Source organism: Carassius auratus, chromosome 27 (assembly GCF_003368295.1).
Source record: "Carassius auratus strain Wakin chromosome 27, ASM336829v1, whole genome shotgun sequence".
Classification (NCBI taxonomy): Eukaryota; Metazoa; Chordata; class Actinopteri; order Cypriniformes; family Cyprinidae; genus Carassius; species Carassius auratus.
In genome coordinates, this window is record NC_039269.1 from 5,665,917 (window position 1) to 5,681,060 (window position 15,144).

Sequence of the window (15,144 nt, forward strand, 5' to 3'; positions counted from 1 at the left end):
ATAGCAGCAGTAATAACAGTAATAATAGTAATACTAAATATGGTGATGATGATAATATTTTGTATTGAATGTACAACTGCAATAGTTATATTAATAATAATATAATAACAACAACAATAGTAATAATAATAATAATAATAACAACAATAGTAAAAAAAAAAAGTATAATAATAGTAATGCTAAACACTTTGCGTTGACGGCGACAGTGATATCAATAATAATTATTGTAGTAATAATGATAATAATGATAATGATATGTCAGTTTATTTCTGAAGCAGGCTCTCTGTATCCCTCTAGTGGATGCATCTAGTGGAGTCAAAGGAAAAAACACGTAATAAACCCGTGTGTGCATATCTTACATGAAGCATGTTTATAAATAAATATAAATGCATTTATTTTTCATTGTTCTTAAGCATCTGATTCTGTTGCATTCCTGTTTGAGCTCGTGCCCAGTTTTGTTTCTGCAGAAGTCCTGCCTCTCACAAAACTAGTCCAACATCATTACAAACGTGTCACACACTCACAGCAAGGCGTTTAATACTGAACTGAGAAACCAAACTACACGACATGATCAACCAAGGTAATGTAACTAACCTATTACATGAGTTTAATCGTTAAAGTGACATTCATTTAGTTATTTAGATGATTATATTTATGTAAACAGATGCAGTTCTTATATTTTGTACAAATTCAACATCTGTTTTTTTTTTGTTTCGGAACCTCTATATCCAGCAGATATAGAGGTTATGTTTATTTCAAGCTATTTGTATGCTATGCATCTGTAACGCGCCCTTCCTTCTCAACACGGGATCCTCTCACTCCATTCGACAGCGGGTGCGACTCCAGTCGAAGTCTTATGAACATAACAGGAACACAACATTCATTGTCGTTCTCCTTTTCAAAAGGTATCATTTAGTCAGTTCACGTAAACTATACTGGCTCGCCGCCAGTGGTTCTCCTGTTCACGTCCGTGACACACTTTAAAATAAAACTTGAACTTCGCGGTCACGCTTAACCAGAATTAACTCAGTTCAAAGTCCACTCTAATATCCTCTAGATAAACTATAAAACACACATTTGTATACACAATTCAAACTTTCGGAAGGTTGTCAAACCCCGCCCTTCCTTCATATCCTTTTACCTAATAGGTTATAAGTAGGCTACCCAATCACATAATAAAGACAATAAAAATGGCAGACCCAGCAGTTTAGGTTATCTCCAAGCATATTTTAGGTTATCTTAAGCATATAACCTAACTTTATACAGATTTACAGCTTTACATAAATAAATAAAAAAAACATAATAGATTCCCATATGGGCTACACTCTCCCCCACTTTAAATGGTCCTCATGCACATATTAGATGGCAATTCAATCTTAACCTATTTTAATAAATATTCCCTCATGCACAATAGTCAGAGGATTATTTGTGGTCTTCCCCATTCATCATAAGTAAGTTTAAGAACAGGTTTTACTTTCCTCTGAGATCTTCTTGGGATATTCATCTCAATTTGTTCTTCTACATCAGATAGTGAACCATCTCTTTCTAAATGTAGGGGTTCTGATATACTCTCTTGCACACCTGTTTTTCTTTCATCCTGAAAGTATTCTACATCATCACACGTATATGCAGTATTGTCTGGAAGAATCACATCTGCATTATGGATTTCTACATGTTCTTCTTCCTCAGAAGTCTCATTCTCATTTGTCTCAGGAACTTGTTTTTCAAGAGTTCCATGATGCTCTTTTCTGTGAAAACATGGTCCAATTATTGTTTCTGCCTCACTATTCTCTTCAACATCTTTCAGACTCTGTGATACTGAATAATGCATGTTATAATCATCATCATAACAGGTACCTCTCTGATGTCGGGTCATAGGCCTATTTATGGAAGGCGGTGGGTCATTCTGTTGGGAGATCCTAACCGTCTGCCCAATAGGCAGTAAGTGATCTCTGTGAATGACTCTTGTGCGACCCATCCCACTTTCCAGCTTGACCATATATCTTGGTATTTCTTTACCACCACATATGGCAAATGATTCCATCTACTTTGCAGCTTATGTTTTGCACGAAGACCAAGATTTTCCTCCTTCAATCCTCCTCCTATGACATCGTCCACATCTTGAGCCCTCTTCAAATCACCTCTAGTGAAATTAGTTGCAAATGAATATAGCTTGGGAATAACTTCTGCAGGCACTCCTAACCTGTCAACTAATCTCTCTGCATTGGCTGAGTTTCCCAACTGGATACAATTGTATATTCATTTTACCTCAAAGTCTGAAAGATGTTTCCACATTTCAAGATGTGAGTCATTCCAGCACCTTGATAGTAGATCCTCATCAATGTTTGTATGACCAGGACGATACTTGACCTCAAAATCATATGACACCAAGGCTGCAAGCCATCTATGCCCAGTGGCATTAAGCTTTCCAGTGCTCAACACATAATTGTTCATAACAGTAAATTTCACATCATACAAATAATGGTGAAATTTCTCTACCACTGCCCACTTAAGGGAGAGAATTCAAGCTGGTGAATATGATACTTCTGTTCAGTGGCACTGAGCCCTCGGGTAGCGAAAGCAACAGGATGTAAGCCCTCAAGATACACCTGATTCAACACAGCCCCCAGCCCTTTCAGGCTGGCATCCACATGCAAGACATATGGCCTTGTGAGATCAGCAAACGCTAATACAGGTGCATGAGTCAAACAGTCAATGATCTTATGGAAGGCTTCAGTACAGGAATCAGTCCATCTAGAGCCAAATGGTTCTGAGTCATCATGGTATGTCTGACCAGAAAGAAACTTTAGTTTCTTTGCTTTCCGAACCACAGTATACCCCTTGGTAAGCTCTGTCAAAGGTTTAACTATAGCGGAGTAGTTTGTCACAAACCTCCTATAAAAACCACAGAACCCCGGAAAAGAGCGAAGGGACTTCTGATCAATTGGCTGTGGCCACTTAGCAATGGCATAAATTTTATCTGGGTCGGTTGATATTCCATCTGCTGAGACTATATGACCAACATATTTTACCTGGTCCCTACATAACTGACACTTGTCTAATGAAACCTTGAGACCTACCTCCTCCAAACGATCTAACACCTTGAGGAGTCTTTCCTCATTCTCCTCCAATGTAACTCCAAATACAATGAGGTCATCAAGATATACTAATACCTGGAGCAAGTTCATGTCTCCAACAGCCTTTTCCATGAGACGTTGAAATGAAACAGGGGCCCCCGTGACCCCCTGCGGCATTCTCTCAAATTGATAAAACCCTAACGGGCAGATAAAGACTGTTTTCTCTTTATCCTGTTCAGACATGGCTATTTGATTAATACCCATTTCAAAGGTCTAATACAGAGAACCAGTTGCTTACAGCTAAACAATCTAGAGCGTCATCAATCCGTGGGGTTGTATAATGATCAGGTATAGTCTTACTGTTGAGGGTTCTGTACTCTAGACACATTCAGATTTTGCAATTCTTCTTCCTAACAATTACTATAGGAGAAGCATATGGGCTCCTAGACTCCTTGATTATCCCTGCCTCTAACAAATCCTTCAAGTGTCTACGTACATCCTCTATATCTGCAGGAGTGATCCTCCTTGATCTTGTATATATCTTGTAGATAAATATATATATTCATTTTTATTAAGCATCTGATCGTGCTCAGTTTCGTTTCTGCAGAAGTCCTGCCTCTCATAAAACTAGTCCAACATCATTACAAAGGTGACACACACTCACAGCAAGGGTTAATACTGAACTGAGAAACCAAACTACACGACATGATCAACCAAGGTACTGTAACTAACCTATTACATGAGTTTAATTGTTAAAGTATCATTCATTTAGTTATTTGGACAATTATATTTATTTAAACAGATGAAGTTCTTGTATTTTGTACAAATTCAACATCTGTTTTTTTTTTGTTTCTGAAAAAAGCTTTGATGTAAAGGTTATGTTTATTTCAAGCTTTTTTTTATGCTATGCATCTGTAATTGCCCTTCCTGTAACTGTGTTTTACTGAATTAAATTTGTAAGTAAAATGAATTACCACAAAACAACAAAAAATTAAATCAGACTTGAATTTACTTGAATGTCTTCAAAGGCAAAAAGAAGAAAATAAAAAAATCTAAAATATAAAATGTATTCTTTTCAATAAAGCTTCTGTCGAAACACAAGTGTGTGATTCCCTTTTTCAAAATGACATTTATGTATAAATCAACAGTATCAAAGGGAAAAAATAAAAACGTTTCTAAGTCGGCAAATAAATAAAATAATTTCACGCTGTCTAGTCTCTGTTTTCCTGGGTGTCCACTAGTGGGCTCACTTCCCCTTAGGCACTTCACCGAAGGCACTAGAATTCCTCTAGTCTTGTCCTGTCATCACAGTAATTGCACTCTTGTTAATTGCATCAGGTGCAGTCACTTTATTGTCATTAGCCTCCCTATCAATTCCAGTCTTTTCCTGTTGTTTGTATGGAGTCCTTACCCTTCATGTATCCAGCATTCTCGTTCCCAGAGATTCTTCCCAGTCTGCTCGTCCTCCGAGTCCTCTCGTTTCCCGAGCTCCTTTTCCTGTTCCTTTCCTTTTGTTTGTTTATTTTGGACTGTCTTTTTGGTGTTGACCTTTGCTTGTTTTTGACTATGATTTGGATTACCTTATAATAAAGACATCTGCAATTGGATCTCTCGCTCTCCCTGTGTCTCTCTGGATACACGATCGTCACAGAAGGACTCCATCACTGAGATCCAGCATTATGTCTGTTCATATTTCCTCCCCAGTCACCGAGCGGGAGAGGAATGGTTTCGAGGGTACCCGCCTGGTCGTGTTTCATGGGACCAGGGGAGATCGCTCAGGAATGAGTGGTCGTGAGGAGGTCCGGAATCTCTCTCCAGTATGGCCCCCCATCGACCCTGGGTTCGGGAGGAACGGATGGGAGCCGCCATCTCACCATTGTGGACGGAGAGGGGAAAGGAGGCGCAAGTCTGCCAAGCCAGCGTCGCTGCACAAGATGGCTGCCGGCCCAGTGCCGCTGCACAAGATGGCCGCCAGCTCAGCTCAGCGCTGCTGCGCAGAATGGCCGCCGACCCAGCGCCATTGCACAGGATGGCCGCCAACCCAGCACCACGAGGCAAGATGGAAGCCAGCCCAACACCACAGCACAAGATGGCCACCAAACCAGCGCCACTAGGCATGATGGACGCCAGCCCAGCGTCACAGCACAAGATGGGCACCAGCCCAGAGCCACTGCGCAGAATGGCCACCGGTCCCGCACCACTGCCCATGATGGCCGCAGGTCCAGTCACACTGCACAAGATGGTCATCAGCCCAGCACCACGAGGCAAGATGGATGCCTGCTCAGCACCAACGCCCAAGATGGCCGCTGAGACGTTTTTGGATTATTTCTCCATGCTGTCAAAAATCCTAGAGATTCCCAGGAGTGTTCACGTCACGTTTGCTGATCCAGAGACTGTTCACGTCACGTCTGCTGAACCAGCACCACAGTACAAGATGGCCACCAACCCAGCGCCACTGCACAAGGTGGCCGCCAGCCCGGAGCCACTGCAGAGGATGGCAGCTACAGTGGGCTTTCCTGAGTTGAGTCAGGTTCCCGTTGACTCTCCAGAGTTGAGTCAGGTTCCGGTTGACCCTCCAGAGCCGAGTCATATTCCCGTTGCCCCTCTAGAGTTGAGTCAGGTTCCAGTTGACCCTCCAGAGTTGAGTCAGTTTCGGTTGACCCTCCAGAGTTGAGTCATATTCCTGTTGACCCTCCAGAGTTGAGTCAGGTTCCAGTTAACCCTCCAAAGTTGAGTCAGGTTCCAGTTGACTATCCAGAGTTGAGTCAGATTCCTGTTGACCATCCAGAGTCAAGTCATGTTCCAGTTGATCCTTTAGAATCAAGTCAGATTCTTGTTGACCTTCCAGATTCGAGTCAGGTGCCAGTTGACTTTCCAAAGTCGAGTCAGGTGCTCGTGGACCCTCCAAAGTCGAGTCAGGTGCTCGTGGACCCTCCAGAGTCGAGTCAGGTGCTCATGGACCCTCAAGAGTCAGGGTTAGTCACCGTTGACCTTCCAGAGTCAGGGTTAGTCACCGTTGACCTTCCAGAGTCAGGGCTAGTTCCTGTTGACCTTCCAGAGTCGAGTCAGGTGCTTGTTGATTTTCCAGAGTTGTGTCAGGTTCCGGTTGACCCTCCAGAGTCGAGTCAGATGCTCGTGGACCCTACAGAGTCGGGTCAGGTGTTCGTGGACCCTCCAGAGTCAGGGTTAGTCACCGTTGACCTTCCAGAGTCAGGGTTAGTCACCGTTGACCTTCCAGAGTCAGGGCTAGTTCCTGTTGACCTTCCAGAGTCGAGTCAGGTGCTTGTTGATTTTCCAGAGTTGTGTCAGGTTCCGGTTGACCCTCCAGAGTCGAGTCAGATGCTCGTGGACCCTACAGAGTCGGGTCAGGTGTTCGTGGACCCTCCAGAGTCAGGGTTAGTCACCGTCGACCTTGCGGAGTCAGGGCTAGTCACCATCGACTTTCCAGAGTCAGGGTCAGTCACTATTGACCTTCCAGAGTCAGGGCTAGCTCCTGTTGATCTTCCAGAGTCGAGTCAGGTGCTCGTGGACCCTCCAGAGTCGAATCAGGTGCTCGTGGACCCTCCAGAGTCGAATCAGTTGCTCACTGACCCTCCAGAGTCAGGGTTAGTCACCGTTGACCTTCCAGAGTCAGGGTTAGTCAACGTTGACCTTCCAGAATCAGGGCTAGTCACCGTTGACCTTCCAGAATCAGGGCTAGTCAACATTGACCTTCCAGAGTCAGGGTTAGTTACCGTGGACTTTCCAGAGTCAAGGCTAGTCACCATTGACCTTCCAAAGTCAGGACTACTCACCATTGACCTTCCAGAGTCAAGGCTAGTCAACGTTGACCTTTCAGAGTCAAGTCAAGTCACTGGTGATCTTCAAGGCCAGAGTCAAGTCACTGGTGATCTTCAAGGACAGAGTCAAGTCACTGGTGATCTTCAAGGACAGAGTCAAATCACCGGTGATCTTCAGGGACAGAGTCAAGTCACCGGTGACCTTCAAGGACCGAGTCAAGTCACCGGGGTTCTTCATGGGAGAATTCAAGTCACCAGTGATCTTCATGAACAAAGGCAAGTCACCATTGATCTTCATGAACAAATGCAAGTCACCAATAATCTTCATGAGCAGATTCAAGTCAGCATTGATCTTCTGGAACCCAGTAGAAACACCATGGCAGTACCAGAGTCTCATAATTTTTCTGTTGAACTATCAGAGCCTCTCCACGCCTCTGCTGAACTACCAGAGCCGTTCCACGGCTCTGCTGAACTACTAGAGTCTCCCCTCAGCTCGGCAGATCTACCAGAGTCTCTCCTCGCCTCTGCAGAACTTCCAGAGTCTCGTCATGTCTCAGTCGAACTCTCTGATCCTCCGCCGGTCCACCACCGTCCTGGACTCCTTGTTTTGTGTTGCACTTCTCTTGTCTCTGTTTTCCCATTGTACCTGGTTCTCTTGTCTCTGTTTTCACCATTTTACCTGGCCCTCCATCCCTCCCCCTGGTCCTCCGCCGCTCCACCTCCCTCCTGGTCTCTTTGTGTTTTTGGTTTTCCCTTGTGTTCGGGTGGAGCATCTGGCAGCTGCTCTGTGGAGGAGGGGGTAATGTCATGCTTCTAGTCTCTGTTTTCCTGGGTGTCCACTAGTGGGCTCACTTCCCCTTAGGCACTTCACCGTAGGCACTAGAATTCCTCTAGTCTTGTCCTGTCATCACAGTAATTGCCCTACTGTTAATTGCATCAGGTGCAGTCACTTTATTGTCATTAGCCTCCCTATAAATTCCACTCTTTTCCTGTTGTTTATATGGAGTCCTTACCCTTCATGTATCCAGCATTCTCGTTCCCAGAGATTCTTCCCAGTCTGCTCGTCCTCCGAGTCCTCTCATTTCCCGAGTCCCCTTTCCTGTTCCTTTCATTTTGTTTGTTTATTTTGGACTGTCATTTTGGTGTTGACCTTTGCTTGTTTCTGACTACGATTTGGATTACCCTATAATAAAGACATCTGCAATTGGATCTCTCGCTCTCCCTGTGTCTCTCTGGATACACAATCGTCACAAATATCCCCCATAGTTTCTGTTGCAGGCCTGTTTTGCTGCTTAGGATCGTAAAGGCCAAAAACACACGGCCACTTCACTCAATTGAGCCACAAATTAAATAAAATAAACAGGTCCTTTTGAGAAAATGTTGTTCTTTGTGATCAGGATCAGTTAAAGTCCGTCAGGTGTCTACACGAAATCCATCGGTCGCGAGACGCGCTCAGCAGCTGTCGGGTATTTTCATCCAGCAGCTCAGCTTCTCAACACGGTATCCTCTCACTCCATTCAACAGCGGGTGCGACTCCAGTCGAAGTCTTATGAACATAACATGAACACAACATCCATTGTCGTTCTCCTTTTCAAACGGTATGATTTAGTCAGTTCACGTAAAATGTAATGGCTCGCCGCCAGTGGTTCTCCTGTTCACATCTGTGACATACTTTAACTTCGCGGTCACACTAAGCCAGCATTAACTCAGTTCAAAGTCCACTCTAATATCCTCGAGATGAACTATAAAACACACATTTGTATACACAATTCACACTTTCAGAGAGTTGTCTTACCCCGCCCTTCCTTCATATCCTTTTACCTGATAGGTTATTCTTCACAAAGTACCCAATCACATAAAGAAAATAAAAATTACAGACCCAGCAGTTAAGGTTATCTCCAAGCACATTTTTCTACAGTACATTTTAACTTGATACAGATTTACAGCTTTACATAAATCAAAAAAGAAAGAAAAAACATAATAGATTCCCATATGGGCTACACATCTTTCACAGTAAACTAAATAAATGTCTCCAATAAGCTGTCCATTATTCTGAGCACGACAGATCGTCTAGACCACTTTTAAAGCATGGCCTGGGTCTGAGTTTTAGTCTTGTCTTATGCACAAATAAGGTTTATTTTATAAAGATAGTTTCCTCAGGCAAGTGCATTATTATAATTCTCTTAAAGATGGGAATTGGATTACTAGAGAAACTTAAAATCTAACTGTATTAAATGATTATCAATGCCATTTCTCTCAACAACAAACACTTTTTTCCTCAGGAGCAGGTCACCGCAGGCAGCGGTCCAACAGAAGCTCAAACGGGGGAAACAGAGACACCCAAAATGTTTGTTCTCCCTCTCAAACTCAGATTCCTCCAAACACGATGATACGAGGTTCACCTGGCAGCGATCCGCTCACAGTAAATCCAGCTCTGAATGAACTGAGACTGGTTCTGCTGGGAAAAACCGGTGCAGGGAAAAGTGCAACGGGAAACAGCATCCTGGGAAACAGATGCTTTAATGATGAACTGAGCATGGGTTCAGTCACGAAAGAGTGCAAGAGAGCGTGTGGAACGGTGGAAGGACGAAATCTCATTCTTGTGGACACACCTGGGTTTTTTGACACGGACTTAACAGAAGAACAATTAAAACAAGAAGCAATTCATTGCCTGGCCATGAGTTCTCCTGGTCCTCATGCATTTCTGCTCATTATTCCAATAGAGCGATATACAGAGGAGCAGCAGCGCACCGTAGACATGATTCTGGAGATGTTTCGTGAGGACATCAGCAATCACAGCATCCTGATATTCTCACACGCCGACAGACTCAGAGGAGAACCCATCGAAAGCTTCGTTTCAAAACAAAATCGAAAAGTTCAAGACCTCGTGAAGAGATTTGGGAGGCGTTTCGTGGCCTTTGACAACACAAACCTTACAAACCCAAAACAAGTGAGTCGACTCCTGCAGAAAGTAGATGAGCTGTTGGTCATGAATCAGAATCGTCACTTCACTAATGAAGTTACAGAAGTAATGCAAAATGCCCAGAAGATAATAAAAGATAGAATACAAGCAGAAATGGCTAAAAGAATGGGGAAAGTAAAGCAGGAAGTCAGAAAAATGGCTGATGCTCGTTGGCATGACTTTTTAGCTTACATTAATGAAGAGAGGCAAGAAACGGAACAAGGAAAGAAACGCATTCAACGCAGGATTGATCAGATTGAGACAGATATAAAGAAGGAACAACAGAATGTGCAACCGATTCCAGAAAGACTGAGACGGTTCATAGAGTCTCTGCAGACGGAGATGGAGAACATGGGACGACTGGAGGAAAGATGGATGGAGGAGGAGAGAGAGAGAAAGGAAAGAGAAGAGCGGGAACATAATGACCTGGAGATCTGGATCCAAGAAGAGGAGCAGAGGAGAATGAGCGAAGGAGGACAGAATAATCTTCCTACTCCAGATTATAATAAAATGCTATTTATGCTGACCATGTTTATGTTGGGGATTGGGGCTTCATTTGCACCCGCTCTCTTACTGTTCCTGTTCCCTGCAGCTCCAGTGGTGGAAACTGGATTTGCAGCAGGGTTATTAACCAAATTGTTGGCTGCAGAAGGATGGAGTTTCGTTTGGGTGGTTACTGGAGTCGCCAAAGCTGTGGTTCTGACCCGCTGCTCCATCCAGTGAAATCAAGATATAGGCCAACCGCGAATAAGTGAAGAGCGAACAACTTCAAGCTTTAAAAACAAGACACAAAAAAAGTATCACATAATGGCCCCATGAAGCGACGGTATATTCTGAAGTGTTATATATACATATACATTCTGTTCCATTAGCCACAGAAGATATCATTCTTTTTTGTTTTGTTTTTTAAATTCCGATTGAAATTAGGATCAAATCCATCTCTTTTATAAATGAGACCCCAGTTTATTTAGTTATTTAGTTTTTTATTATTAATGTCCTCCTTGAGAATGCCAAAGAAGGATTCTTTAAAAAGCATCCATGAAAAACAAAAAACAGATCTGAGATCATTCACAACATTACTAATGTTTAATATGAAGGACATTTTTTTGAAAAAGAATAAAAATAAATAATTGGAAAAAAAAACATTAAAGAACATGCCCATTAAGTCATTAAAAGGTTTCAAACATTTGGTTATGTTAAAAGTTAATGGAACAATTAATTGTATCATTTCGCAAACAAGAATGTTATGTTTAAATGTTCTCTGAACATTCTAACGGGAAACTTTTACAAATTGTTACATGTGACCTGTGCATGTCTGATTTTCTGATATAATTGTTTTTCACTATTGTCTGTTTCAGTCATTTCTAGTTTATTATATAACTATCTATTCCTTGATTTTTGTAATGTACACTTTTCCTTTATGTTTAGACAATTGCATTCACTACAGTATTGAACTATAAGAGATGCAGATCAAAACGTGTTTAGAGTCTTTGGACTTTGAGTTTTCTGATCTGTGTAATCAAACATTTCTTATTGTGTTTATGCATTTGTTATTCATTTGTTTGATATAACTGAGTTACTTTAATTGTGTTAATTTTTATTTTGCTTATTTTAAGTTTAGCAATTTTATCCACCTGTATTCATCTAAATAAAGTGAAATCATATTAATGCTATGTGTTTGTCATCTCTAGACATTATTGTGATTTGTGGCATATTACATCTAATAATTAATATATGCACTTAAGATCATACGCACACACACACACACACACGGTTGTAACGCGATGTCACCGGCGGGTGTCGCTGTGGAGCGGTGGCAGCAGCGAGTCTCGCGCCGAACAAGAGAGATCCAAACCGGAAGTTAACAAGCAATGCTTCAGCTTCAGGGGGGCAGGGTTTCATATTTTATTGAAGCATCCCTGGGTGTCTCCATTGGCTAGCGGTCCCCACCTGCTGTTAGCATTCCATTGACTCCCATTCATTTTGGCGTCACTTTGACAGTGAATAACTTTACATCTGAGTCGTTTAAAGACTCCATTTTTCCATTCATCATTTCTAAAGAAACAAGAAAATGTATAATAGGCTCCATTACCTTGTATCTCACGTTGTGGCCCCTTAGAAGCAGTTTTTGTAAAAATAGGCTAATGATTGCATCATAACCTGCGACTCTCTGTCGCACATTAGAGTAATTACCATATGGACAGGAGGAAAAGCTCGCAGGCAATCTTTTACTGTCTATGAGCCTATGGGGGGGCTTGGAGGCATAAAGTCAAGGGAGAAGCCCATAGAGAATCCATAAATGACGGGACAAAATTGTTCAAAAACGTCTGCAAGATTCGATGGGTGATTCAGATTTCTCTTGGCACAGGGATTAGAAGACTTACAACTGTCAGACAGGTTGCTCATGTGGCATCTACGTCATCAAGCTCAGTTTAAGTCTGTGCAGTTTGCTCGACCCCCAGGAAGTGCGTGCTTCTAATTAACTTCATTTGTGGGGTTGAAGGTTGAGAGGAGGCGCTGAGGAGCTGTCGGCGACTGGTTGGCAAACGGCTGGATTGTGACTGGTGTACGGATGGTAGGAACTGACGTAGATTCTGGAAGCGTTTGGAAATGGAGGATGATAGGATTGAGGAAGATAGTGAGGGAAATTCAAATTTAGGGTGGAACATAGTTAAAACAAAGAAAAGGATAAAAAGTCGTGATTTAATTTCAGACACAGAAAGTGACAAGGGATGTCAACTGGAACAAAGGAAGAAGAAGGAATATAAAGTCATGATAAAGTTTGCTACCGACACTGTGAGTAACATCAACCCTTTGAAACTTACAAAAGCAAATAAAGAAAGTGTTGGGGTTGTAGTGAAGTGAAGTGAAGTGACATTCAGCCAAGTATGGTGACCCATACTCAGAATTTGTGCTCTGCATTTAACCCATCCGAAATGCACACACACAGAGCAGTGAACACACACACACACACACACACTGTGAGCACACACCCGGAGCAGTGGGCAGCCATTTATGCTGTGGCGCCCGGGGAGCAGTTGGGGGTTCGATGCCTTGCTCAAGGGCACCTAAGTCGTGGTATTGAGACTAGAACCCTTCGATTGGGAGTCCAACCCTCTAACTATTAGGCCACGAGAATATATTGTAGAGAATATAAAATCTATGAAGGATGGAACACTGTTGTTGTTTTGTAAAGATAGTAGGCAACAAACAGCAGCTTTGGGAATTAAATCAATGATTAGACATAAAATAGAATGCTCAATTCCAGAAGAGAGAAACTGGAGTAGAGGTGTAATATCTGGATTTCCTTTAGATCTTTCAGATGAGATGATTAAAAGAAGTGTAAAGGGAGCAGCAGTTAAAGGGGGGGTGAAATGCTCGTTTTCACTCAATATCCTGTTAATCTTGAGTACCTACAGAGTAGTACTGCATCCTTCATAACTCCAAAAAGTCTTTAGTTTTATTATATTCATAAGAGAAAGATAGTCTGTACCGATTTTTCCCGGGAAAACACCAGCCGCTGGAGGCGTGACGTGTGGGCGGAGCTAAAGAATCATGAGCGCCAGTAGGCTTTTGAGTTGATAGTGTTCGGAAGCTGACATTACCTTGAGGAAAAAATCATCATCCAAAACAAGCCATGGCTTACAGTCAGATTCAGCCGTTTATTTATGATCCAGAATCAGATCCCGAGGCTGAAACTGAACGAGAGCAGCAGCTGCAACGACTCGCTCCGAGCGGGGCTCGAACCCGGGTCTCCAGCATGGGAGGGGACGCACTAACAAGGAGGCAGAGATATTTGAAGCAGTTTTACTCACCGCCTGCGGTTCCAACACACGATCGTGACCCTTTTTCGTTGGGATTGCATCATCCTTAAGAAATAAACGATACGTAAATCCGTCGTCAAACTATGCCTTGTTTGTAAAACAAGCATCTTTGAAATGCATGGAACAAACACAAACACTTGCACAACTCCGTTGATGCTCTGTAAAAATAAACTCCATCCACTGGTCCCTTAATGCTGTTTCTCTTTTGGTAATCTGTGCAGGGTTGTCTTGCCCTGGCAACCAAAATACACTTCTTTTGTGACATTTGGCGACGCTCTCGCTCTGGTCAGTGAATGTCTGTGCTCTCAGTGCTCTGCTATACGGGAGCGCGCTCTTCCGGCAGAAGTGCCTCAGGACCCATATAAGGAAATTCCGCTCCATCTAACGTCACATAGAGCCATACTCGAAAAAAACTTTCCGAAACTTGTGACAAACCGGAAGGAGTATTTTGGGAACAAAAATACTCCTTCAAACGTACAACTTAATTTTTGAAACTTTGTCCATGTTTAGCATGGGAATCCAACTCTTTAACAGTGTAAAAAACTCAGTATGCATGAAATAGCATCCCCCCCCCCCTTTAAGGAAGTAAGATGATTGAAATGTTTCAGAAACAATGAGAAAACTGAAAGTCTTTCAGTTATATTGGCCTGTGATGATTCCAAATGACCAGAAAGATTATTTTTGGGATTTGTCAGCTATGGAGTCAGATTATACATTCCTCCAACATTAAGGTGTTTCAAATGCCAAAAATATGGACATGTGGCTGCTGTATGTAGAGTCAAACAAAGATGTGCAAGATGTGGAGGCGATCATGAGTATGTTAAATGCGGACAAGGTAAAACCCCAAAATGCTGTAATTGTGGGGGGTGGGGGGGAGCACAGTGCAGCTTATAGAGGTTGTGAAGTAAGGAAAGATGCAATTAAGGTTCAAAACGTAAGAATGGAAGAAGAAATATCATATGCTCAAGCACTTAAAAAAGTAAAATAAACCCCCAAAGCAAGCATAGTAGAGGAGGTCCCTGTTAGGATACAACCACAACCAAGTTGTGGTTGTATCCTAACACAACCACAACCACAACCAGCCATCCTTTACATCGCTGGCGCCGATACAGGATGGCTGCCTCCGTGACGAGCTCCGCATATGTTTTTGTGTTTTTGTTAGTTTGTCCTGTCTTAAGTTATATTCCTGCCATCAGTTTCACCAGGGAAGAACTGCTGAACATTCGGCAGAACGCACCACAAGATGTTTTCCCGGATTTCAATTATTCAGATGTTTTAGTGAACGTTGTTATCGGAGGAGCAGCGGTGCTGATCAAGCGCTTCAGGACGCGCAGACGGGGGAAGCGAGCGGGAGCGCTCGTCAGACTCAGGAAGCGCGGATTTCGAACGCCGTTGCCTAGCATCCATCTGGCAAATCTCCGCTCTCTACCCAACAAAACGGACGAACTCCTTCTGCTTTCTCGGACTAATAAGGATTTCACACACTCTGCAGCTCTGTGTTT

General features: G+C 42.8%; 1 protein-coding gene across 2 annotated transcripts; it reads left to right on the top strand.

Moving 5' to 3' along the window:
- The first annotated feature begins 500 nt into the window (after positions 1-500).
- LOC113045199 (GTPase IMAP family member 4-like) lies at positions 501-10,735 on the top strand. Of its 2 annotated transcripts, none has more exons than XM_026205414.1 (2): positions 501-580; positions 9,139-10,735. In XM_026205414.1, the coding sequence occupies exons 1-2, from the start codon at positions 568-570 to the stop codon at positions 10,539-10,541; spliced, it is 1,416 nt and encodes a 471-aa protein (XP_026061199.1). In that variant the 5' UTR covers positions 501-567; the 3' UTR covers positions 10,542-10,735. The 2 variants fall into 2 exon arrangements, with proteins under 2 accessions (XP_026061199.1, XP_026061198.1); XM_026205413.1 differs by lacking the exon at positions 501-580 and adding an exon at positions 3,750-3,795.
- The last annotated feature ends 4,409 nt before the right edge of the window (positions 10,736-15,144 follow it).